Source organism: Triturus cristatus, chromosome 9, assembly GCF_964204655.1.
Source record: "Triturus cristatus chromosome 9, aTriCri1.1, whole genome shotgun sequence".
Classification (NCBI taxonomy): domain Eukaryota; kingdom Metazoa; phylum Chordata; class Amphibia; order Caudata; family Salamandridae; genus Triturus; species Triturus cristatus.
The window spans coordinates 447450781-447475179 of NC_140592.1; the positions used below are offsets into that span (position 1 = coordinate 447450781).

Genomic DNA, 24399 nt, shown 5'->3' on the forward strand with positions numbered 1-24399 from the left:
TGCACATGGAGAAGGTTTAATCTGATAAATGGAGACTGCAAAAAGGCCACAGACAGGGCTATCCTGTGACCCCTATTCTATTTGTAACAGCTCTGAGACCATTAGCATGTATTCTATGTGAAAAGGGTCCAGAGTGGGGGATCATTTTGGGGAGCAGATACCACACGTTGCCTGGTATGCAGATGATGCACTGCTGTTCCTTAGGGACCCGGGAGCCAGTTTACCAGCACTCAGACACATGCCAGACAAGTTTGTGGGATGTCAGGCTTATTAGTGAATTGAGATTAGCCCTGTCTGTTCCCATGCACCCTACATTGTCACTGGAACGTCCTTTGTTCCTGGAGGGCCCTCTTGCATGGGGACCCATCACCTTTGAGTATTTGGGGGCACTGATCTACCACATGGGCCGATATCTCAACGAAGGTAACCTAGACAAATGTGTGTCTCGTATAAGGTACACAATGCCCTTCTGGCTTTGCCTCCCCTTGCCCCCCTTGGGGAGGGAGGCTGTGCTAAATTTGATCATTCTCCCTCGACTGCTATACTTTTTAATGGCCCTTGCCCTTGCTTTGCTGGGCTCATTCTTCAGGGAATTGAGGTCCCTGTTCTCTGGATTGATTTGGGGAAACCAGAGACGACAGTTCTCCATTGAAAAAGCAATTAATTATTTGGGCATGGGTGGCATTGATGCCCACAATCCAGAAATGCACTATATAGCAGCTCAATTGGTATGGCTAGCATATTGGTTAGCGGTGGATACTGACACAAACAGATAGGATCTTGTGGGACTGCTGGACTTTGGGGACTTTCTGCAAGCCTTGTACCATGGAACCAAGTGGAGTGCCCCCTACCCTGGAGCACTGCATACTATACAAGTATGCTAAGACACATACTGTAAGAAAATGGGTAAAATAATCCCATATTCCCTATACCTTCCAATATGAGTGGTGCCTGCTATGGCTCACATGGCAGATATACACACCACAAAGGCCTGATCCCAGGCAGGGATCACTGCCATGGGAGATTTATACAACGAAGGGGAAATCCTGGCCTATGAGGCTCTGCCGGACGCTTATGGGATACATCGAGGGCAGTTCCTCCTATATGGAGTGCTGAGATCAGCAATTGTTGGCATGGGGGTTGGAACACAAGGATCAGATAGAGTGAATGCCCTATCCACGTTATTATTATGCTCTGTAAATAGGAAGGCAGTAACCTCTATGCACAGGGAGCTAGCTCCAGTGCTCCAATCGCCCCCCATTGCTCTAAAAGCCAAGTGGGAACACAGGATGGACGGAGACATCACTACCAGAGAATGGGATAAAATATTGGAATACAAGAGGAGATTAAACATGAATCTCTGTTTAAATACACCCAACTTAACTATCTACACTGAACATTTTTGTTAACTTGCCAAAATGTATGCAGGACTCCCGTCGGATTACACTAGATGCCATGCAAGAGCCACACACTGTCCCCGCATGGAAACTTACTGGAAATCCTTGACAGACTTTCTGACGGAATTGATGGGAAGACAGTTACCCTTGACAATGGCACAGTGCCTACTGGGCAGAGTCATGCAGCCCAAACGAGCTAATCACACATCATAATTTCTGGACTTTGCTTGCCCTACACTTGGGCAAGTGAAACACCGCAATGGACTGGAAGACCACCACGGCCCCACCAATCGCCAAATGGCTGGGGGAGCTGATAAAACTGTGCACCGGGGAAATGAATGTCATGGCCTGCATCCATCTTTAGTTGGGCAAGGGACAGTTAATCACAGAATGGGTCACACTCCTGATGGCTTTACAGCCTCAGGCCAAATGGATGATAGACCACCATGAGAGATGAAGCATGAGACAATATGACTACTGAATACCTATACCCTCGGACACAGGTGACAACATGTTCTCAGTCAAACTGTGGCAGGTGTCTACGCAAGTGGTGTCAGTGGAGGGGGGGGGGACCGGGAATACTCAATCCTTTGAGGATATTGGTTTCCCTGACACTGTATGGAGGGGACTGAGGACATCTTGCATGTGGTTTGGGTGTGAATCTGTCATGGGCCGGATATGTACCAGTAATGATGTACACTGGGACATTACGTACTTGAGGTTGCTGGGGTGTTTCATAACAGGTCTTGCAACGTCTAACTCGATGCGATACTTTTATTTCGCTTTACCTCTTCAGACTGTTATGATAGTACACCTTTCAGTTGCTGTTTGATATCTGTATGTTAATGTCACAAAAAATGTAATAAAGTGTTCTGAAAAAAACACCACTATTAGTAGAATTGAGAGCATCTCAACACAAAGATCTGTTGTCATATCTTAGTATGCTACAGTGAATAGTTAACTTCTAAAATGAGCAGTCATTAGATGACTTCTTTGGGTTAGATGTCCATGGTGAAGAGCCACGTTTGATGTTAGGCAATGTATGAAAAAAGGCAGCGCTTTCGGGATGCATGGCATGTGAAGATGCAAAAGCTGTCTTCAATGCAAAACAAAAATGTGAACCTGGAACATGTCCACGATAACTATCTGGTAAGAGTCAAATAATTACAGTACAATGGCATGGACAGGACATATTCTGTAACGGTGAAAGCACTGCACTTCATCTCATTCTACAAAATCCAAACCACCTCCTTCACTCATGCACAATCAAACCCAAGTTATGCTCCACAGCATACGATTCTGCCCAGTAAGCATAATAATCTCCTAGGACCGGCACTTCAGGAGAGCTGTTGTGAGACATCCTCAACGTTCAACCAAGAAATGGAAATAGTTTTTAAAAAAAAGAACAAATAGAATATAAAACACTCACTAGCAAAAACATAAAGCACTATTGGTTCACCAATAAGAGATCATAAAATAATAAACATGTTACATATTTTGCAATTACATTTCTATTGGATTATTATAATCATATGTTGAGGGACATCACTGAATTTTCTGCAAACAATCACACACAAAAAGCAGTAAATTTGAAAAATACATCTAATTTTAATTGGATAATATTTGCGAACATTAAAAAAAAATATGTGTTCAATTCCTAAAAACGAAACAAAAAAATTAAGGAAAACGAAACAAAATAATGGAGGAATAAAACATCAATTAACGCATAAACATAAAAGTTGATTAAAGTTAATTAAACAACAGTTCAACTTTAGTATGTGGACAACCCCTACTCTCATTAACACAACATATTCGGGTGTCAGATTTTAATCCATGCAATTGCAATCAGTCACCATATTTTCAATAACTTTACCTGTGTCCAGGTAGAACTCAGAATTCGGATGTTTTCATTGAATAGCTGGAGCAGAGATAGAAATCTCTTGTCTTCATAATCAAACCGGTTTCCAAATGCCACTGAACAGATAACATTGGACACTGCTTTGCTGAAGTAAAATGTGGGGTTGAAAGCGGTCTCTACCGGAGGTAAAAAATAAAGACAAAGATTAAATTAGATAGCAAGCTGTGTGGATTTGTACGAGCTCTCCACTGCTTCTCACAATGCAAGTCAGTACTTGACATTTTCCCCCTCGTATTGTGCCACTTCAAAATCTAGGGGCTGAGCTTTTCAATGAAAATACCGGGAACAGAATGAGGAAGATATTTTGAATATTATTATAATTCTTTTTTTTATTTTTTTTTATGCAATTCACATATTATGCATTTAAATAATGTTTGACCAATTATTTAAGTCTTTTTCCCCCTTCAGATTTGAAGGGTGAAATTGAGCACAGTTATCTCCTGAATGGACGCTGACACAAGTCTCCTTGTAGAAGGATAGTGACAGAGGGCCTCATTTCTGAAACAGTGATGCAACAGTTTTCACTGCACCCTTCTTGCGGCATGATGGTTGTGCCGTATTTAATGTAAGGCGGTCCATGTCGCAAAAAATGACAGATACATCGGGAATCCTGATGTTTCTGTTGGCGCAAAAGTCACGCATTGCCGGAGTTGTGTCGTAAGCATGAACCAACTCCATCAATGCATGGGGTAGGCTTGTGCTTCTGGCACTACATCATGCTTACGCCTGCCTAAGGTTTTGACTCAGTGGCATCCTAGAAGTGTCACTGTGAAATATGATAGATTTCACTGCGACACTTCTACAAGGCTTTCTTGCGGGGAACGCCCATCCTGCATACATTATACCTGACGCAGGTATAGTGTAGTGCAGGGCTTTACAAATTGACGCATCTGCTTACATGTGTCACTTGTACATAGGTCACAATGTGGCGCATTGTTTACGGTGGTGCAAAAGTGTTGCAAGGCCTTCATAAATAAGGCCCAGAATCTTTGAGAAAGATACTGAGGTACTCAGTTAAACAGATACTCATGGATCACAGTTTAAAATAACATCACTTCTATTATAGGAGGTGTCTCTAAGGCACAACAGTTTCTCAGTTCTGATCAATCTTCTGTCTCACACTGGCATTATAACTACATTACTTTAGTAGAATAACTCCTGAGGGCTTTATTTATGAAGGCCTTGTGACAGTTATGCACTCCCGTTGCGTCACTTTTCGTGATGCAGCGGCGGCGTAAACAATGCGCCAGATTGCACCATATTTAGAAGGTGACGCTTCTAGGCAGATGCATCACCTTGTAAAGCCCTGTGCCACATTATACCTGCATCAGGTATAATATATGCAGGATGAGTGTTCCCACACAACAAAGCCTCGTAGGAGTGGCGCAGTGAAATCTATTAGAATTTACTGCTCCACTTCTAGGACGCCACTGCGTCAAAACCTTACGCCTGCCTCATAGCAGGATTATGCAGTACTATGTGTATAGGACTGTCTCATGCATTGCTGGAGTTGCATCATGCTTGCGACACAACTCCATCAATTCGTGACTTTTTTGCCAACAGGTTAGTCAGGATTCCTGATGTATCAGTCATTCCTTGCGACATGGAGCGCCGTACATTAAATCCATAGTGTTGCAAGGAGGGCACAGTGACAACTGTCATATCGCTGTTTTCCCTCAGCGATGCGACAGTTTTCATAAACGGGGCCCTTCATGTTCAAGTTCTTTGGCCCTTCCTTCGGATCATTGGAGGAAAGTGATTAGCCCATGTTAAGCTGAAGTACCAGACGGTGCAATACTTTTATTTAAAGTTGTTAACATGCATTGGCTTCCATTGTTCCATCTGATATTTTGGGGTTTACTTCTGCAAGTATGCCAATAATACTCATTTTATTTTCACCACATGAATCATGCAAGAACTGTTCCAATATTTAGCAGAAAGTCAACAAAGTTGATGGTGGAATGTTTACAAATATTGCTTGGGCTGCATTAAATTCAGTATTTTTATTTTGTCCACTGCACCACTTCAGATGGTGATAAACAATTTGAAAATCAGGCTTGGACCTGCCTCAATAGAATCAGTCCAACTTGAGCTTGTATGCAATGTTCCCTCTGAAAGGGAACAAAGCAATCCTCTGCCAATTTCAGCTCTTTTGGAATTCCAGAGGAAGTTGGATCCTGTGGTATAGTAAGCACGGGTCCCATGTCTGGGAATAAATGGCACACGTAGGTTGTCACAGAAATAAAAAGGTAGCATAAACATCCCAGAAGTGGATTTGATTTGCCGTGTTGCTTGTATGATCCAGGAGAAATTATGGCTGTAAGACTCACCACTCCAGGTAGTTTGGCAAGAGCAACTACTGTGAACCCCCAGAAATACTTACCCCATAACAATCTCAAATCTTTGGAAAATGTACTTTCTGCTGATTTGTCCTTTCTCTCATCCTAGGATTAAAATTCTTAGGTTCAGGCATTCGACCTCTTGTGATTGTTGTCTCTCTCTCTCTCGGTCCAAAAAATATTGTGCTTTGTCCCATAAAAAAATCTTGCATTCACCAAAGCCTTGTAAAGATCAAAAAAAGTAAACAGACACACAAATCCTTACTTATGCTGCCTTTGTTAAATGAACCATCCCTTGCACTTATCTAATCCTCAACTTTCCATACAGAACTCACACCACACCTGAGGGAGCTCCATTGGCTCCTGATACACAACCACGCAAATATCTAATTTCTCACACACACATTCAAGGCACAGAAAAACGAAGGCCCTACCTACCTAAACAGTCGCATCTCCTTCCACCAACAACCCAGACACTTCCACACTGCAGTTCTCTTACTCACACACATCCCATGTTTGCAGACAACCAGATGGGGGAACAGGCATTCACTTACATCGATCTTACATCATGGAACAACCTCCAACTCAATCTCAGAATCTCTTCTTGAATTTCGCAGGAAGCTGAAGACCTGGCTGAAGACTTGCTTTTTAAATTACCCGACTTATCATTTGCACGCAGGCACCTGCTCAGTGTCAGGATACCCTCACGGGTGATAGTGCGCTTTACAAGTGCACATAACACGTATGCAGGATAGATAATTATTTAACAAATAGCTTGCAAGTTGGTTATACCCTGCTTTTGCGTCTAGCATGACATTATTTATCAGTGTTTACCTGTTGGGACCCTTGCAGTGATATTCAGATGTGTGGGAGTTAAAGAATGTGTGAGGGAACAAGTGAATGAATGGAATGAATGGATGAGTGAACAAATGATTGAGGTGTTTAATATATATGTGGGTGTGTTAAGGAGTGGGTGATTCCATTCCCATAGCATGCAGTACTTAATTGCCTCATGTATTATAATCTTTCCCATAATCCAGGAAACAGAAATTCTTTAGATAAATATTTGTGTTTTGGGAGGTGTTCCCTATGTGGGATTCCTTTATAGAAACTGGGACCCATAGGCAAAAGTCACTTTGCTGCACTTGAATATTATCTTTTGGGATTGCAAAGTTTCCTTCCATTATACCAGTACAAATTGACCATCGAGGCATATGCACTTCCAAAAATAGGCAAGTGACTATTGTCCAATGCAGTGAATTAAATAAGCAACAACAAAGCTAATCGGTCCCACTTTGCCAATGCTATCGCACCCTGCTGTTTATTTTGACTTTGTCAAAAGCTTTACAATTGTGATACCAAAGCAACGTAAAGCATTGTGACAGGCATCTTAGAATGCTATTTGATTTGCAATCTTTACAATATTTATACCCTTTCATGATGGTCACCCGGTTGCGTCAAGATGTATCTTGGAATGGTATAACTATAACAAAGAATGCAAACCAAATAGAATTTCAAGATGGCTGTTTGACACTATTGGGCTGGTCAATGCTTTCACTGCAAATATACATACATTGGCAATGACAATACGAGTGGCGAGAGGAGGCGGCATGGCGGGGGCAATCTTTGTTATGTTCAGGTTCTAAAGGAGCCTGGTACAGGGGAAAAAGGCAATGCGGAATAACATTTTTGGTGACTGAAGAGGAGAAAGGAGCACTGGGGATAGGAAGAGAGATAGAGCTGAGAAGCAAGCAGCAGGGAAAGAGATCAGAGGGCAGAATGCAACCCACAGGGAGAGATAAGGTCAGAGTCAACATACCAGGAGAAAAGAAGAAAGCCTATCCATTTCTCATCAAGTGCCAAATGGCAAATGTCTCAAAAACATGCAAAAGGAAAAGTTGTGCCCTCACCTCAGGATTGGATGGATTCAACTCATCCAATGACAATCATGGTAAACCAGACAATCCAGAGTGTGGTACAGATACAGTTACAGGGAGGAAAGCCATTAAATTGGGAAGAGGGTGTCAGAATTAACAGGAAAGCCAAAAGTCCACTCTAAGATTATGTTAAAGAATTTGCTAGAAAGAAGGCTTTGTGGGACAGAGAGTTATGCTGTCTGCAGTAAAGCTGAAAATAGACTTAGGAGGGATGCACAAAACATTTGCCTCCCAGAAGGGGGGGGGGGGGGAACAGTTAGGGTGCCCCAAAGAAGCCTATTTGAAAAGATCACAAAATGTAAAAAAGGGACCTCCTAGCCCCTAAAGAGAGTATAGTCAGAAACGTTACCCCCTTCCTACGGATCCTAGCCCTTCCAAAGGGAGGTTCCTGGGGCGCATGTGCATATCTAGCTAATGTTGCTGTGACTGCATTGACTAAGCAAATGCCTATACTCCTTGGGGAACTTCAGAACCCCACTTCATAGTAGGGTAATGGTGCAGTCTGGGACTGTATACACCTTTTATGGAAGATTTAAAGTTTACTCATAGGTTAGTGTGGTTGGCAAGACACTGTCAATGAGCAGCTCGAATATGTGTATGTCTCTCTGATTCTATACTGCACAAATCCTTTACCTGCACTCAAAGTTTCTGTAGGCGCTTAATCAAGGGCCAACACTTGACGAATGGGACATGCCTGTCAATTGTGTATGTTCCATTGGTTGTATGTGTATGCATGGAAACTGTGAGAATTTGCTTTTGTAACTTTGCATGAAAGTCATTCATTAATTCAATTGTAATTTTTTTAATTTTTTCTGAGATACGTGCGAACCATACTTAGGATTTTATACTTGCTTTATTAAGACATAACCGCATACATTGACATTGTGTGAAGAAAATATTCCTGGACGTGTAGCAGGACAAAAAGTAATAATTTGCAATTTCACTGAGAGCAGAATTATGAATTTCGCCCAACTCCACAACCATAATTAGAATTTTAAACAAACATAACATCTGGAGCATTTACACCAATTGCTAATTTTGGCTGAGTTATTGTGACTTCTTACATGGGTTTTCTGAATGTAGAGAGCTACTGGGTAACAGCTTCTTTGAAACTATCTCTTGAAGCATTGCTTTGTCTGCTTAGACATAACATTAAATGTGATTTAAAATCTCTGAAGAAAAGACTATTAATTGGTGTCTTTCAATAGCCACATTAGCACTGTACTAAAATATCCGTTGAAAAATTGTAGAAATCTTTGGTTTGACTTCATATGTTAACTGATGACGGTCTGAACTCCGTCCATATCATGTACTTTGGATTTGATATCATTCTTGGACTTTCCATCTAAAGCTGCTAACTTTTGCTCAAAAACAACCTCTCGCTTATGGGGATTTGGGGGGGCGGCCGACCGGTAGGGAGGCTCTCACCCCTGGGGTTTATGGGCCGGGTGGTGCGGCCCAAGCCCAATTGGGCTCACGTTGGGCTACCTTTGGGCTATGGGCGGGGGGTATATAGGCGGCCATTTCGAGGCATTTGAATTTTGCATGCAGGGTAGTAAGAGCGGGACTGACATTTTTTAGGAGACTGGGCAGGTCACTGGCAGGCCTCACGCTACCACACCACCACATGCGTTTGTCGGCAGGGACAAAGGAAGACCTAAGAATGTGGTGCAGGTTATTGGAGGATTTCAATGGGATACCCATGTCAGCACCAGAAGAGTGGGATTGGGATGCTCAGATATTCTCTGACGCCGCAGGATCAGGCAGTTCGGTTTGTACTGGCAGGGGAAATGGTGTGTCGAAGAGTGGCAGAATAATTGGAAAAATGGAGGCAGGAGCATTGCTTTTCTTGAATTGCTTCCACTAGTAGTCGCGGTCACCCTCTGGGGTCGGAGGCTAGCACACAAAAGGGTCATTTTTAGGGTAGACAACATGGCAGTGGTGCATGTAGTCAACAGGCAGTCCGCAAGGGATGAGCAGGTCTTAAAGTTATTGCGCATTTTCATGTTGAGTTGCAATGACAATGACATTGCGGATGCTTTGTCTCGTTTGCAGTGGGATAGGTTCCATGGGCTGGCCACGGAGGCGGAAACTCACAAGACGCAGGTGCCTGACTGGATGTGGTCCGTAGGAGAGAAAGGATGCTGCAACTGGTGGTAGGGTCATTAGACCTTTCCATGAGGACTCGCATGGCAGGAATTTTTTCAGGGAGGTGCGAAGAGAAGTGGGACGTGTGCCAGGGAGAACGTCGTTTAGTTTATTTTGGACTTGATTGACAAGGGTTTGTCGAAGGTTACCATACTCGCAAAGCTGGCTAGGGTTGCCTTCATGGGCAAGTTAGTGTGGGGTTATCCTCCAATGGCAGGTGAGCTGAGGAAGAGGTTGATAGACTGTTGGGCCAGGGAGACAGGTAGAGGACATCAGGTTAGGTTACCGGTGACTAATGTGCTGTTGGGCAGATTGATAGCAGTGTTGCCAAAGGCATGCTGCAGTTGGCAATATTGTTTGCGGCGCTAATGTCTTGGCTCTACTGCGGAGCTTTCCGCGTGTCGGAACTGTTGGAAAGGAAAGGGGTCCCAGGGCTGCAATGAAGGGAAGTACAGGGGTGTGAAATAGGGAGTGATGCAGTCCCCATTTTCCTTAGGCGCTCGAAGATAGATCAGAGGGGGGACGGGAAGGTTGATGGCGCTGTGGGCTAGGGAGGATCCCATGACCTGCAGGTGAGATGGGGGTGCCTTTTGCGGGGAGGTACAAGGAGGGAGGCAGGGCTAGTTTTCTACAGGTCATCGGGGCGAGAAGTCATGGCAGTACAGCTTCTGTGGGTCATGAGGCGGGCATTACAGTTAGTGGGGGAGGTGCCTGAGGCATTTGGCACTCATTCTTTCAGGATTGGGTTGACTTCGGACGCGGCAAGTTTGGGGTGGGTCTCAGAGAGGTTGAAGCAACTGGGACATTAGTTATCAGATTGTTATAAACGTTATATCCAAGCAGGGAGGGGGGGCTGGGAGGAAGAGGGGCATATGATTTTTGTTCATGCATGTGTCTTTGCAGGTGCAGTAGCTGGGCCCGAGTCGGAGGCGCTCGCTATCTGGATTGTTGGGTATTCCTTTGTAAAATAGGCAGAAAGACACGAAAGGAACAAAGGAAAAGGAGTAAACCTGGGATTGGAACCGGGATTGTTTAAAGTCAGTTGGCACAGGAAAGGGGGCATGCGTTGGCACAAGCTTTTTCCCCTTTTAAATAAGTTGCTGCATCGTCATATTTGCCCAGATGTACTGGTACTTCACTTGGGGGAGAATGATTTAGTGGTTTGTAAAGGGTTGTCTCTGTTGAAGCAGATGAAGAGGGCTTTGATGTAGATCAAGAGGCAATGGTCTGGGTGCTTTGTAGTTTGGAATGAGTTTATTCCCAGGAAGCATTGGAGGGGGGGCTGAGCGGCCGGTGGCCATTGATAAGGCCAGGAGGAAGATAAACAGAGAGATGAGGGCGTTTTGTAGAGAGGCAGGTTTTGGCAGGGTGGAACATCCAGAGTTAAAGTATGTGGCGGTGGATTATGCGGAGCAGAAGTTTTCGGCAAAACATTTTTTCAGGGATGATGGGGTCCATTTGTCTTGCTTCGGGACAGAGTTATATTTGATTCAGATAAAGGAAGTTTTAGATGCTGCACTGGACATTAGGAGTTATCCTAGACAAGGTCTAGAGGGGGGGGGGGTGTTTCAGAAATGGCATAGGAACTATTTCTGTGTGGCGTGGTTTACTTATTTTTGGCCAGTTGTTACTGTTTCATTTTTGGTTGGGGACAGGTAGGTAATGAGGTCAGGATAGGTTATACATAGTTAGATAAGAGGTTACAGGGTTTAAGGGTTAACAGTTATTGATCGAGTAGGTAGATCTTCAGATAGGCTGAGAGGCAGGTTACAAAGTTTTTAAAGGGGTGAAAGTTATTGATTAACTTGGGGTATGTTAAATAAATTGTAATTGTGTTTGCGAAAACCTTAGGGGTGGGGGAGGAGGATACGTAGATGTATTTTGGATAGTTAGCTAAAGTTTTGTAAGACCGAGGTTATATTATGTAAGGTGCACCTGTCTTCAATAAAGCAACCTTTTTCACACTTATGGTGAATCAGTCGTGGTTCGTTCTGTGCACTTCGGCCCAATATACCCATCACCATCTAGGTGTATTTTGCACATTTTGAATTCCCTGAAACTGAGTATGATTGACTTCACTGTGACAAATCACATAATGAGACCCCTTTGCCTCCATTCACAATCTTTCCCAACACATAAAACCCCCTACCCTCCCTCCTCACTACCTGTTCCATTTTTGTGCCTAGTTTCTGTTCTTCGGGCATGCGCTGTGTGAGTGCTGCCGCCTTTTATGCTGTCTCTGTTTCTGGCCATGTGGTGCCGGCAGTGTTTTTGAAGTTGGATTGGCTTCTGCTTTCTCTTCTAACATGCTGCTGGAGCCGGCGATTCAGGTAAGGGGGGGCATGGGGGCTCCTCACTGGTTCCATTTGCTGCCACTGGACCGGAAGTCTGCAATGCTTGCCTCTGGCCGAATTGTGGTTGTGCTATATTTGCCGGGGAGATGGTATTATCTCGGTGTTTTGTTTTCAATACTGGGGCCACCTTCTCGGGGCTTGGCATTGGCTCGACGTCCTGTGCTTCTGGGCTACTCTGCTTTCCCCCTGACTTCCATTACTAACTGTGTCTTCACAGCATCAGTGTTGTTGTTTGTGTCCCAGTGCGGTTCTCTCAAACCCACTGCCTCAATTTGATCACTGTATGGGGGTCCTACTGGTTCGGTCTTCGCTATTGGCCAATGCTGGCAACATGCTCATCTTTCTTATGCATGCTTTATCCTCAGGACCTGTGGTGCAGCCATCCTGTGCAGTACAGGCAGCTTGTGTCCTGTGTTCTTCTGCTCCATCTCCTGTATGCCTTCTGACGATGACGATTTTGCCTTCGTCCTGGTGCATTTTGTTTCCCCCCCGGAGCCCATATTGTAGAAGTGCCTGCATGCAGTGCGGTGGGCTTGCCATTAGCTGTATTCTGCTATGCTGCCCAGAGGGTGGTTTCCTCCAGCCAGAGTTGCTATGGTGTCTTTCAGGGTTGGGCTGCCCATACGGAGTCCTGCTGTGTCTGCATCTGGCTGGGGCAAGCGGGTCTCTGTACCGTGGGTTGCCCGGCTGGAGGTCTTCAGAGCATTGTCTTCAGCCAGGGTGTGCAGCGAACTGAACGGGCTGATTTGCACTCTGGCTGCCTTCCCAGCTCTTGCTGGTATTGGCAGATGTAATGTGTGGTCCATGTGGTTTTCTCCTCTGCCCTTTCCTTGCCTGTCTTGCCAGGTGCCGGATGGGCTCTGCTTTGGGTGTGTTTGGCCTCTGTGTGTGGGGGTCAGTCTGCTGGGCTACGTGCCCCTTTCCCTGCATGGCTGCCTGTTTGCTGTGCTGCAGGCTTGCACTCAGGCTTCCCTCCGTATGCCACTTTCTTGCTGTGAGGTGTTTGTTCCCTCTGTGGCCCTTGTTTGAAGTTTCTGGCTCTCTGGCTGCTGGTTTTCCAGGGTTTTACCAGTTTTGGGGGGGGTGGCTCCCCCTCTCTGCTCTTGTGGGCCTGGTGCTGCTTTCGTGTGGCCTGGTTGCCTGCTGTTGGCTGGTAGCCCTTGTAGCCTCCATGTGTGGGGGTCTGTCTGGAGAGCTGTGCAACCAGTTTACTGCATGGCTGCCTGTTGGCTGTGCCTTGGTCTTGTGCTTGTGCTTTTCTCCTTGTGTTTTATTTTCCAGGTCTGGGAGTGTGGTGCCTCCTTCCGGCTGGCTGGGGGTGTGTCTGGTTGCTGGGGTGCTGGTTTGGTGACTGTTTTGCTGTTGCTTTTCGCTCCTGCTTCTCCTTGGGCCGTGGGCTTTCCTCTGTGGCTGGTGTGCAGCCTTGGCTTGGGGCTGGTGCATGTCTCGGTTACGGCATCCTCTGCCTCTTTTGGTGTTTGTCTTCCTATTGGGTGTTTGGGCATCTCCTGATGCCTCTGTGGTGCTGTTGTGCCCTCTGCCATGTTGGGTGGTGTATCCTGCCTGTGTGGCTTTGGCCTGCTGCCACCCTTTTCCTTGTCTGGTGTATTGAGTGTTCTGTTTCTTGAGGCCTGGTATTTCTGTTCTTGTGCACTGTGGGGTGAGTTGTTGTGGGATGGGGGTTTGGGGATGATGGTTCTGTGTGTTCCTTCCCCGCTTTTCGGTTGCTGGTCTTGCGGCTCCATCCTAAGAAGTGCCCAGTGGCATTGGCTATGGTTTTCAAATGGCCTGCGGTGCTGTCCACCCTCCCTGCTTTCGGTGCCTTGCTTCCAGTCCTCCAGGAGTGTGGGATCCGGTGTCTCACTGGGCTGCACTGTTCGTTTCATCTCCTGCCCTGTGTCGCCCTGGCTGGTCCTCCTGCTGCTTGTGCATGCTGCTGGGCTGTCCTTCCTGGTGCAGTGGCTGCCTGTTATGTGGTTTGTTCGCTGTTTCCACTAGCCTGGTGCAGTGGTGACTGTTTGCCTGCTCACGATGCAGCAAGATATTGGCGGCTGGCTTTCAGAGTCCCCGGGATGCGGGGCACCTGTGGTGGATGCCAGGCGGTGTCTCGTGTTGGCTCTTCTCCTGTGTTTCTGCACTTCCGCTGTTCCAGGCTTGCCAGGGGATGTAGTGGAGGGTGTCTCTGTGGGCTGCTGCGCTCCTGCCAGGGTCCCTGTTTGGTGCATCAGTGTCTTTTTGGGCTATTGCACATCACTGTTGTGGGTTTTCTATTGTGGAGTTTCTCCCCCTTTAATGTGGTGGAGGTCTGTGTCTTCGACTTCCCCTGTGCACTAGTTGGAGGGGTGCCATTGCTGCCGCTTTAGGACCTGGCTCTTCATGGATCCGCCTGTTGGCTGCTTCTCTTCTTTGCTGGAGATTTTTGCCTACATATCCGGTGATTCGCCTGTGGGTGGTGGCCTGTCGTTTTTTGTCCCAGCCTCTGGTTTTGTGCCCGGTCTGCCTGGTGTGGGGTGTTGATGTCTTCCTGGCTGTGCCAGTGGGGTGTGTGTTTTGGATGTACATGTATTGTTGTCTCGACATGTTGTATTCCTGGCTGTTGTGTCTCCAGTTCTTGTTGGAGTGTCTGTGAAATCTTCCACTGCTGTCTTGGCCTGTCACTTTCCTTGGTTGTGGCCTGCTGGACAACTCTAGCCAGCCGCCTTCGGTTGCCTTTGTGAGTGCCGCACTGTTCGGTGGCCTCCAGGATCCCTGTTTTCTTCAGCTATCCTCTGCTTTGGCGTTTGGGGTTTTGCTGTTGCCACCTTCCCTGGGGTTGTTTTCTTTTGCTCCTCTTTTTGGCTGCCCTCAATTTGTCTTGGGGGTTGTGTGCCCTCAGATCCTGTGGTTCACCTGGTGGTTGGTGGTCTGCTGCCATCTGTTCCCCTGTCTTCTGTGGTGCCTGGGCTGCCTCGTTGGGGCTTTGCTTGCTCGTTCCTTGGTGCTTGGTTTGGGGGCTTTGGTGGTGGCTGGGCATGTGGTGTCCAGTTGTTGATTATCCTGGTGTGTGCAGCCGGCTGCCTTCCCCGTTGTGGTTCCTTGGGGTGGCAGTACTGGATTGGCCTATCCAGTGTGGCCCTTGTGGCTGGCCTGGTGTCACTTTCTGCCTGAGCGTTTTCCGTTGGCGTTTTTGCTCTTGCCAGTTTGTCCTTGTCTTCAGCAGTTCCGTGTGTTGGCTGTCGTGTCGTGCTTTGCTGGTTCCTGGTCCAGCCATACAGCCTGTGTCCCAGTCTCCTGGTAGGTACCTGGGCGTTGGCTTCTCTGCTGGCTGTTCTTTTGTGGTGGGTTTCTTCTGCTGTTTTGGCTGGCTGTTGGTCCATGGGGGCTTCTTCTCCCCTGCTCTATTCCTTGTGCTGACTGGGCTGGGATTTCTACTGTGTCCTGGCATGTTGTGCACCCCCGCCTGGGGTTTCACTTTTTGTTTCTCTACCACTGGTGCTGGTTTTCTCTGGGTGGGGCTTCTCTGGCTTCCGGTCCCCTAGCGGGGTCTGTTAGTTTCTAGGTCATTTTTGGGGAGTTTTGGAATCTTCTTCCTGTCCCTCAGGTGCTGTGCTCATTGGACTTTGCCTCTGGGTTTGCTGCCTCACCGGTTCCCCAGGTTGCACATTTGGGCTCTGTGGGTCCTGTCTTGGTGCCCTGCTGGTGCTGTTTTGGTTGCCTCTTGCTCGTTGGTTGGCTCTTTTTGGTTCCTTGTTTTTTCTGTCTGCTGGCTGCTGGTGATTGTGGCCCAGATTATTCTTTGGTGGGGTCCGGGCTTTGTGCTGATGTGGCCGCCTTCTCTTTCATTTTCTTTGGCTCCTTGTTTCTACTTTTGACTCTACCTCTTGGGAGATTTCACGTCCAACTGTGCGGTTTGTGATGTTCTGCGGTGCAGAAGTCCGTCTTGCCCTTGGTATTGCCTGTGGTTAGGCCTTGTGTTGCATTTTCTATGCAGTTGGCTGGGTCCTTTCTGTGGCTTTGGTGCATCTCACTATGTAATGCATCACGGCAAGAGGGATGAGGACGTAATGCTGCAAATACTTAGTGGTAATAGCATTACTCTGAGCTCTTCTCTCGCCGTAATACATCAAGCCCTCCCTCCTGCCCTGTTGGCCAGTTCAACTGTGTGGTGTTTAGGCTTGGTATGGAACAGAAAGTGAGGAGAGGGGTAAGGTGTTTTATATGTTGGGAAAGATTGTGAATGGAGGCACATGTATGTGATTCATCACAGCAAGAGAGGGACTCAGAGTAATGCTATTTCCAGCAAGTAATCGCAGCAATGTGTTTGTAGTGGCTATGCAAGCAGATGTTTTCTGCTTGTGCACTCTCTCTGTTGTCAGTACATGCCTTGGTAGCCCGCATAGCTCTCACTCTACTGAGCACACCTTGCTCTCCTGAGGAGCCGGGTGATGAAGGAAAGTGTGCAGCGGAAAGCAGTGAAGAGTGGGCTGCTCAAGTGCTGCCTGTCCAGGGAAGAAGGCAATATCAAGTGCAGTTTGGAGTGAAAAGTTAATTTTGAGCATGAATCTTGAGAAATGCCCTCTTGATGAGATGTGACGAACTGCAGTGAAAGTGTGGAGAACACTGACAAATCAGAAGCAAGCAGTAAGCTGCTCCCTCCTTCAAACTGAAGCGTCAAGGTGGATGTCGATTTGCTTTTCTTGCCCCAAAGGTGTGGAATTCTTTCCCCCTGTCACTCAGGAAATGCACCAATCTTATGGAGTTTCGGGGAGCCTTGAAGACCTGGTTATTCAAGCAAGCTCTGAGATAGGTTAACTGTTTCTCACTCTTTCCTCACTATCAGCGCCAAGAAACCTCTGGGTGCCCGTGCGCTTAATAAATTCTGAATAACATAACATAACATAACAAGTACTAATGCAGTGTCTAGTGGAACTGAGTAGTGCCAGTGTTGTGTAATGCCCATCGTATCATGTATCCCCTGTTCTTCAGCACTTTTCAGAAACGGAACTCTGCCCGGGCAGGTTCAGACTGAAGCAGCAAATCTCTCCTTGGGCCGAGTTAGGGGATACACCGTTTAACTAGATGCCAAACTCAGTTCTGGCTATAAATCACTTGGAAATTGTTTAATGTTGCAGTGGGTTATTGCTGCAGGAGTAAAGACAGAGGGCCCGATTCACAGAACTAACTTAAGACAAAATCCTAAACTTACCACCATTTTGGTATTCACAGAAGGCACTTACTCATTTTGGTATTCACAGAAGGCACTTACTCATTTCGGTATTCACAGATGTTAGGAGTCCTAACTTTAGGACTCCTAAATGCCTTCTGTGAATACCGAAAGTCTTAAAATTAGGATTTTTCTCAGTTTAGTAGTAGTATAGTTAGGACTCCTAACTTTAGGACTCCTAAATGCCTTCTGTGAATACTGAAAGTCTTAAAATTAGGATTTTTCTCAATTTAGTAGTAGTAAAGTTAGGACTCTTAACTTTAAGACTCCTAAATGCCTTCTGTGAATACCGAAAGCCTTAAAATTAGGATTTTTCTCAGTTTAGTAGTAGCATAGTTAGGACTCCTAACTTTAGGACTCCTAAATGCCTTCTATGAATACCGAAAGCCTTACAATTAGGATTTTTCTCAGTTTAGTAGCAGTAAAGTTAGGAGTCCTAACTTTAGGACTCCTAAACTGAGGAAAATCCTAATTTTAAGACTTTCAGTATTCACAGAAGGCATTTAGGAGTCCTAAAGTTAGGACTCCTAACTTCTGTGAATACCGAAGTGAGTAAGTGCCTTCTGTGAATACGAAAATGGTAGTAAGTTTAGGATTTTGTCTTAAGGTTGTTCTGTGAATCGGGCCCAGAAAGCGCAATAAATACAAAGAAGCAAACGTGATATAAAGGACTATTAAGTTAATTGACATAGTGAAAGAAAGGGAAATATTTGCTGGAGCATGTGGAATAATAACGAAATAAACATGAGGGGAAGAGAATACAAGAGGATACAATCAACGACAGGGGCTAAAATAAGGGGAAAATGAATATCAAAATGTGCAAAAGATTAAAGGGTGAAGGTAAAAAAAAGACAATGAGCAAAAGTAAGGTATTAAAACGGGGGAAATTAAGTGTTATGTTTTTTTGTATAATGAATATGTGACAAGGTGTTATTGACAAACATATAACTTGCACAGTAAGTTGAATAACAGTGCATGTTTGGTTAGATTCATACACCTTTGTTGGCATTTTACCACTTTGCCCTAAATTTGTGTGTACATGACATTTAAAAAGCAATACAATTATGTATTTTTTAATTTAGACATATAAACCTGAAACAAGAAGCACACAAAGAATCCTTAAATATCCATTATTTCTATGATTGTAAGAAATTGATTAATATTTGGGGTGGAAGAATGTCCATCTCAAGGAATAATTACAACTCCAGACAGGGTGAACTTTCAAAGTCACTAAATAATCTGAGTTCCACCCCTTGAAAGCAATGGTGCAGAGCAGATAGGCTCAACTTAGTGTAATGTGTGACATAGATATCCACTGTCAGAACAGTAATAAAGTCAAAACACCAAGCAATAAAAATCCCAAACCAAATTTGAAAAATAGATTACAATGTAATAAGTAAAATGACACTCAAACAAGAATAATCCATTGAGGGATACCGAGATATGAATTTTTAAAGATTAAAGTGATAATAGCACTGAAAATGATTATGCACCAATGTTAGTCAATGGGACCCTCGAGCACACCGCATTTGCCACTGTGGTTTATTTGTGTGGAAAGTGCCCTCTCGTCTCTTGACCGCAACTGGGACTTTGGCTGCAGCGTGGGGAGGTGACTACACCTCCTAGCATCCCTGGTTTTCTTGGCTGGTGGTGGTGATGCGGAGGAAGGCACCAGAGTGCCATAAATACAGCAGCGGCACCCCGCAGTGCTGGATGAGCGCGGATTGCGCACAGGCATGGCCCGGACAATGACCGGGTCAAGAGTGGGCCCGTCTTCACCCGTCCGTGTCGGAAAGGGGCTGGGCTGGGCCATCTCTCTTGTTTCTTTGCTGTAGGTGTTTGACTCTCCCTAAAACTCCCTAAAACCCTTCTCAAATACAAGGTAAGAGAAATGGAGAAGAGGAAGCATGTTATGCCTGTGTAGCCAGTACTACACAACTTTCATGTTTTGCAGAGTCAAAAAGTTGTGGAAATATGGATTTTTATGGTCGGTTATGTCCCCTATCTTGGACCCCAACGGTTTCATGTATAAATCACAAGTACATGTATGTTCCCTCCAGTTCCAGTTATGAAGACGCAAACACATGTGCGTCCACCGTCAACATGTCCTCTTTCAGATCCGCCATGAATGGGCCGGATATTCTATTCCTAAGTATGAAAGGCCACCGGTTTTATATGGTTCATTTATCCCATTTTACAGTCCAGGCGAGTAGGCCCGAATTCTGCCACCAAGCCTTTTCTGCCTTCTGCTTCTGAAAGCTCCAGTCTGAGCTCGCATCTGTATCCATGAACTTTGTCCTACTCCCTGCGCGGCTAACGGTGCCTGACTCGGCCTGTCGGCCTATCTGCCTGCCAAAAACTGTATTTCACCTTCAAGATTATCTGCTTTGCTCCGCTCCTCATCCGATGCATTCCTGTCTAGCAGTTTGGGTAAACATTCCTCCAGCTACCGTGCAAAAGGCCAGGCCTCGCTGCCCTCATGCAAGTAATTCATAGCCCTGTTACCATGGAATATTCCTACCCCCTCGCATCTAGTGTAGACACTTAGACGCTTGTACACGCACTAACAGTCAGTATAGTCAGTATAGAATAAGATTCTATCCTAAGAGACCTCTCTTTTTGGATAACACTGTTCTTTAAACATAGGATATTAGATATGATTTGGGATTAGGTTGACATAACCCCAGACTTTTGTCTCCACATGTAGAGCTAAATGTCAAGTCCCTTTCTCCCTCTAGTTGCACGTCAATCACACGTCATGCGGCTGCGCGCGCATCTCTGCCAACTATTTCTGCTGACATTGCAGGATTCTCTTATGGATCCACCCACATATTACATCATGTATGATGACGTTTATTAAATTACGCCCTCTATTAGCTACGTATGCACCTCTTATCAGCTGTTACGCCTCTTGCATCTGTTTCATTGTAATGTATTTTCTATAAAACTGTTTATCTGTCAATAATATATGTTCCTTCCTTCCTGAACTTTCGTGGTGATGGAATAGAAGGCCCATAATTCGAATTATGTTCCTTTGTATAGGAATAAAACCCGTTCTGAACCTCTAATACCACGGATTCTGCCTCTTATTTTACTGAGCTATTATTATAGATTTTCCGCATCAAATTAAGTCCCGGTAATTAAATTATTTACCACAAAGTCCTTAGCGACCTCCTCAAACTCCTGTCTGTTTCACGGTGACCTAGAGATCACCACTAATGAAACTGTGGGGACCCCGTTTGATACCCCATGCTTGTCACCTTTAAAAAAGGCTGAGGGCTGTAATAAACCTAATAGTAGCCAAAAGCTAACTGCAGTTGCAACAAAATTATTTCTGGCAAGGAGAACAATGGGAAGGCCCTAGCAAATGAACCAGCAAAACAGGCTATGGGTGAGCCTTTAACACATGCCCAGTTTACAAGCACTTTGGAAAAAAACTTAAAAATATATCTTGATCCTCTCTTGGTCCTTTTTAACAGTATTGAGACCTCATTGAAGATCTTGATTGGCTCAGGTTTGACCAATAAAACTAGTGGTATCAAAAAGGTAGCAGATCTGGATTCCACGTCAGATTGTCAAAATCACTCAGCTACTCAGGTTCAGGAAAAGTTACAATCTTTGCAAGCCACTAGCAATTAAGATAATATTTCTTCCCTTGATTCTTTGGCCCGGTCAACATAAAAGGGAATAAAAAGGGACCAGAGCCTGGAACAAAGAAAGGGGCGAACACAAACTGAATTTGGATCTAATATACGAGAGAAAAATGATTTTCCCAACATTAGGCATCCGATAATGAGAACAAGTACTAACAGAGTTCTTTATATTCCTCCAGAAGCAACTCTGCTGGTTATAGTCTGGGAGGGAAGAAAACACATCACAACTAAATAAATAAAGCTATTCATTGGCTTTCAAAAACTACAAATAACTGTGAAGACTTATTTAGGAATATCATCATCATCATAAAAACTTTATTCGATTTTAAAAGAAAAAGATCATAAAAGCTCAATACATCATGATTAAAAATACATAAAATGTCATTAAAATGTTCAGCCTAAAATACAGGAAAATCTAAATACATTATAGTCTTACTAAATGTCCAGAGAATAATTTTTCCTTTTCTTTACGTAAGCCTAGAGGAAACCAGCTACTGCAAAACTAATAAACGGATTACTACGTTGTTTATGAAATCTATTTAGGAATATAAGTAATATACAGAGAGTTTAATGGGTGGGTTCACAAGTAAAGGTTTACACTGGTGATTGTGTTGTTATCATTTTTAAAAAGAACTTATTTGGTTGGCTCTCTTTTGGATAAACTTTTCAGGTTCAGCTCCTCAAGGGGGAACATCATTGCAGTACCTTTGGGTAATTTTATATGCTGAGTGTGCAAGTAATTTCAAGGCCCCAGTACTTTGGCCACTGTGCATCCCAGCCTTTTGCTGCTCCAGCTTTGATTCGATTTCCCCCCCTTGAGCAAGCTGATTGACTGCATCCACAGGTGTTTATTGTCCCGTATAGAATGACTTCCAGGGTTATAGTGACAGACAATGAAGAAAGTGTATATACACTATATGTCAACGTGGTTCCAGAAAATACATCTTTATTTGGGCTAGAAATTGAGGTAAACACATCTTCCTTAAACATAGTCCCGGTACCCGTCATGACCTTGGAAACAGTTATTGTACAAGCAGATACAGTGTTTAGGAATGTGGCATGCTTATCAAAGTGAAGAATGATGATTGGCTTGAGCTAGTGAAGAGTTATACTGTCATTTGTCTCCTAAAAACCTGGGCTAGGGAAGTAGTTCATATTGATGGGTATGTATCTATTCACATCTCAGCTAGTCAGGCACTGGGGGGACATCATAAGAGTAGTTTGCTTACTTTATTAGCAACCACTCTAGAACATAAAGTCTGCAAGACACAGCTTGACTTCCCTAATTTTCAATGTATTAATATCATGTTTGAGCAAAATGTAACACTGGTCCTTGTTAATTTTTATCACAATAATTTTGTTGACACAAATATTGACATAGCTGAGAGGTTAAAACATTCCCTAGGTGAACACCTAAAGGATCTTAATACTGACTATATTCTCCTCTGGGTAGGGGATTTTAATTGAAGATTATGCCCTGTATTTAACATATCTGCCTGTAGCTTGGGGAATGGGGGTAAGGGAGAAAAGTGTAATTTTGATCATAATCCCTGTGGAGAAACTTTTAACTCTATACTATCTAAATGTTACATTTTTCTGGCAATTTATTTTTCGATGCAGTCATCCCCAGATCATATAACATATACGGGCAGAGGCCAAGGAAGTCTCATTGATTTTATTGCTCTTTCCAATTATATCAAAACACAAGCAGTGACTTTCTCTATCCTTAACAAATGTTTTAGTGATCATTTTCCTTTATCTATTTTCATTGAGATCTATATGGAAAACCTATTGGGAAATTAAAACTACACCCTATAACTTATAATAACAATAAAAGTATATTAGGGAATTGGTCTACTGTAAGCCCTGACATTATATTGTAAAAGATAATGAGTGCTAATAGGGTACAAATTCAGGAGTGTTTAAAGAGCCTGATTAATCCAAACAGTATTCTTGCAGCTTTTGCTGACATAATTCGGAAAATAAATGAAGCATTACAGGGGGTCAGAAAACTAACATCCCACAGACCCCATCAATAGTTCAACAGTAACTGCTCACGGACCCATAGTGATCTTATAATTGCTCTGAAACAAAAGCCCCGGAATAATATATTGGTGAGATCTTGTTGACATAAATACAAACATACACTCATGACACGCACAATGACCATTAGACAGGAGCCCTGGGAGAAACTTTATGAAGCAAGTGTTAATAAAGATCAGTCTTTTCTTGAAGACTGTTAATGCTTCTTTCTTTGAAGAGAGCCATATTAGCTGTATTGATGTCACAATTACCCCTGAGAAATTGGTTGAGCATTTCTCTGTGGTATTTAGGAGTGAGTTGGTAATTGTGCAGATGTGACCACCATGGATTTGGCACACCCTACCTATAAGGAAGTTACAAAAGCTTTAAACCAAACTGCTAAGAATAACGCATCTGGACCAGATGGCTCAATGCCGACCTCTTTCTGGCTAACCCGATCTCTTGATCCCAGAGTTAACTCTTATTCTAAGCTGTGTAGCACACTTGGGCCCGCTTAAATCTTGGTTTAATGTGACAAGAGCACCTATTTTTAATAAAAGAGATAGAGCAGATACCAAGTGCTATTGTCCACTTTCATTGGTTGATTGCACATGCAAGTTAATGGGCAGGGTCATACTTCTTGGGTAGCTGAAAGAGGGTAATTCTCTAATAATCAATATGGCTTCAGGAGAGGTTTGGGTATGGTTGAGCAGTGCCGTAATCTTCATTTGCTCATAAGTAAGTGTACACTAGCTAAGAATGGATCCCTTGATCTGGGTTTTATGTATTTAACATCCGGGTGGATAGAGGGAAAATGTGGAGAAAAATGTTAGATATGGGTTTAGGCACATCCCTGGTCCATTTTCTAGCAAAGATGTTTCAAGATATCACCGAGAAAATTAACTGTGGAGTTCGTCAAGGGTGTGTGTTAGCCCCTTTTTTATTCTGTTTATATATTAATAAATTTATATATTAATGATTTGGGGAGTCACCTTAGCCGGGGCAGGCCGATGTTCCGAGGGTAGGTATTGAAAATCTGCCAGCCCTGCTCTATGCTGATGATTTTGTGTTGATGTTCAGGACTAGTGTGGATCTGCAAATGTTTTTAATGTGTGACCTTGCTAAGTCTTATGCCAAGGTGGTTGGGAATACCCCTCCCCTTTCAAAGTCTTGTTCTATTAACAATGATAAGCTGCTTTTTGTCCCAACTTTCTCCTATCTAGGTGTTCCTTTTGATCAGAGAGGAACATGGCGTCAGCTTGTTGTCACTAGGAAAAGGTGTTTTGATCGAAATTATGAGGCATTATTTAGGTTTGTGAGGAAACTGGGAACTAGACCAGTAGATCCACTAACTAATATGTATAAGGCCCGTTCTTGCTGTGTCATTTTAAATGGGGCAGGAGTCTGGGGTTTTTAGTTAACTCATCA

At 44.3% G+C, this 24399-nt stretch overlaps 1 protein-coding gene across 2 annotated transcripts in view; it reads right to left on the bottom strand.

Moving 5' to 3' along the window:
- Positions 1–24399, bottom strand: part of LOC146798112 (cytochrome P450 2G1-like) — a 1220160-nt gene that overhangs the window by 969960 nt on the left and 225801 nt on the right. For both annotated transcript variants that reach the window (XM_085625336.1, XM_085625335.1), the window contains exon 4: positions 3271–3431. In XM_085625336.1, the coding sequence (XP_085481462.1) occupies positions 3271–3431 (161 nt within the window). The remainder of the gene's footprint in view (positions 1–3270; positions 3432–24399) is intronic.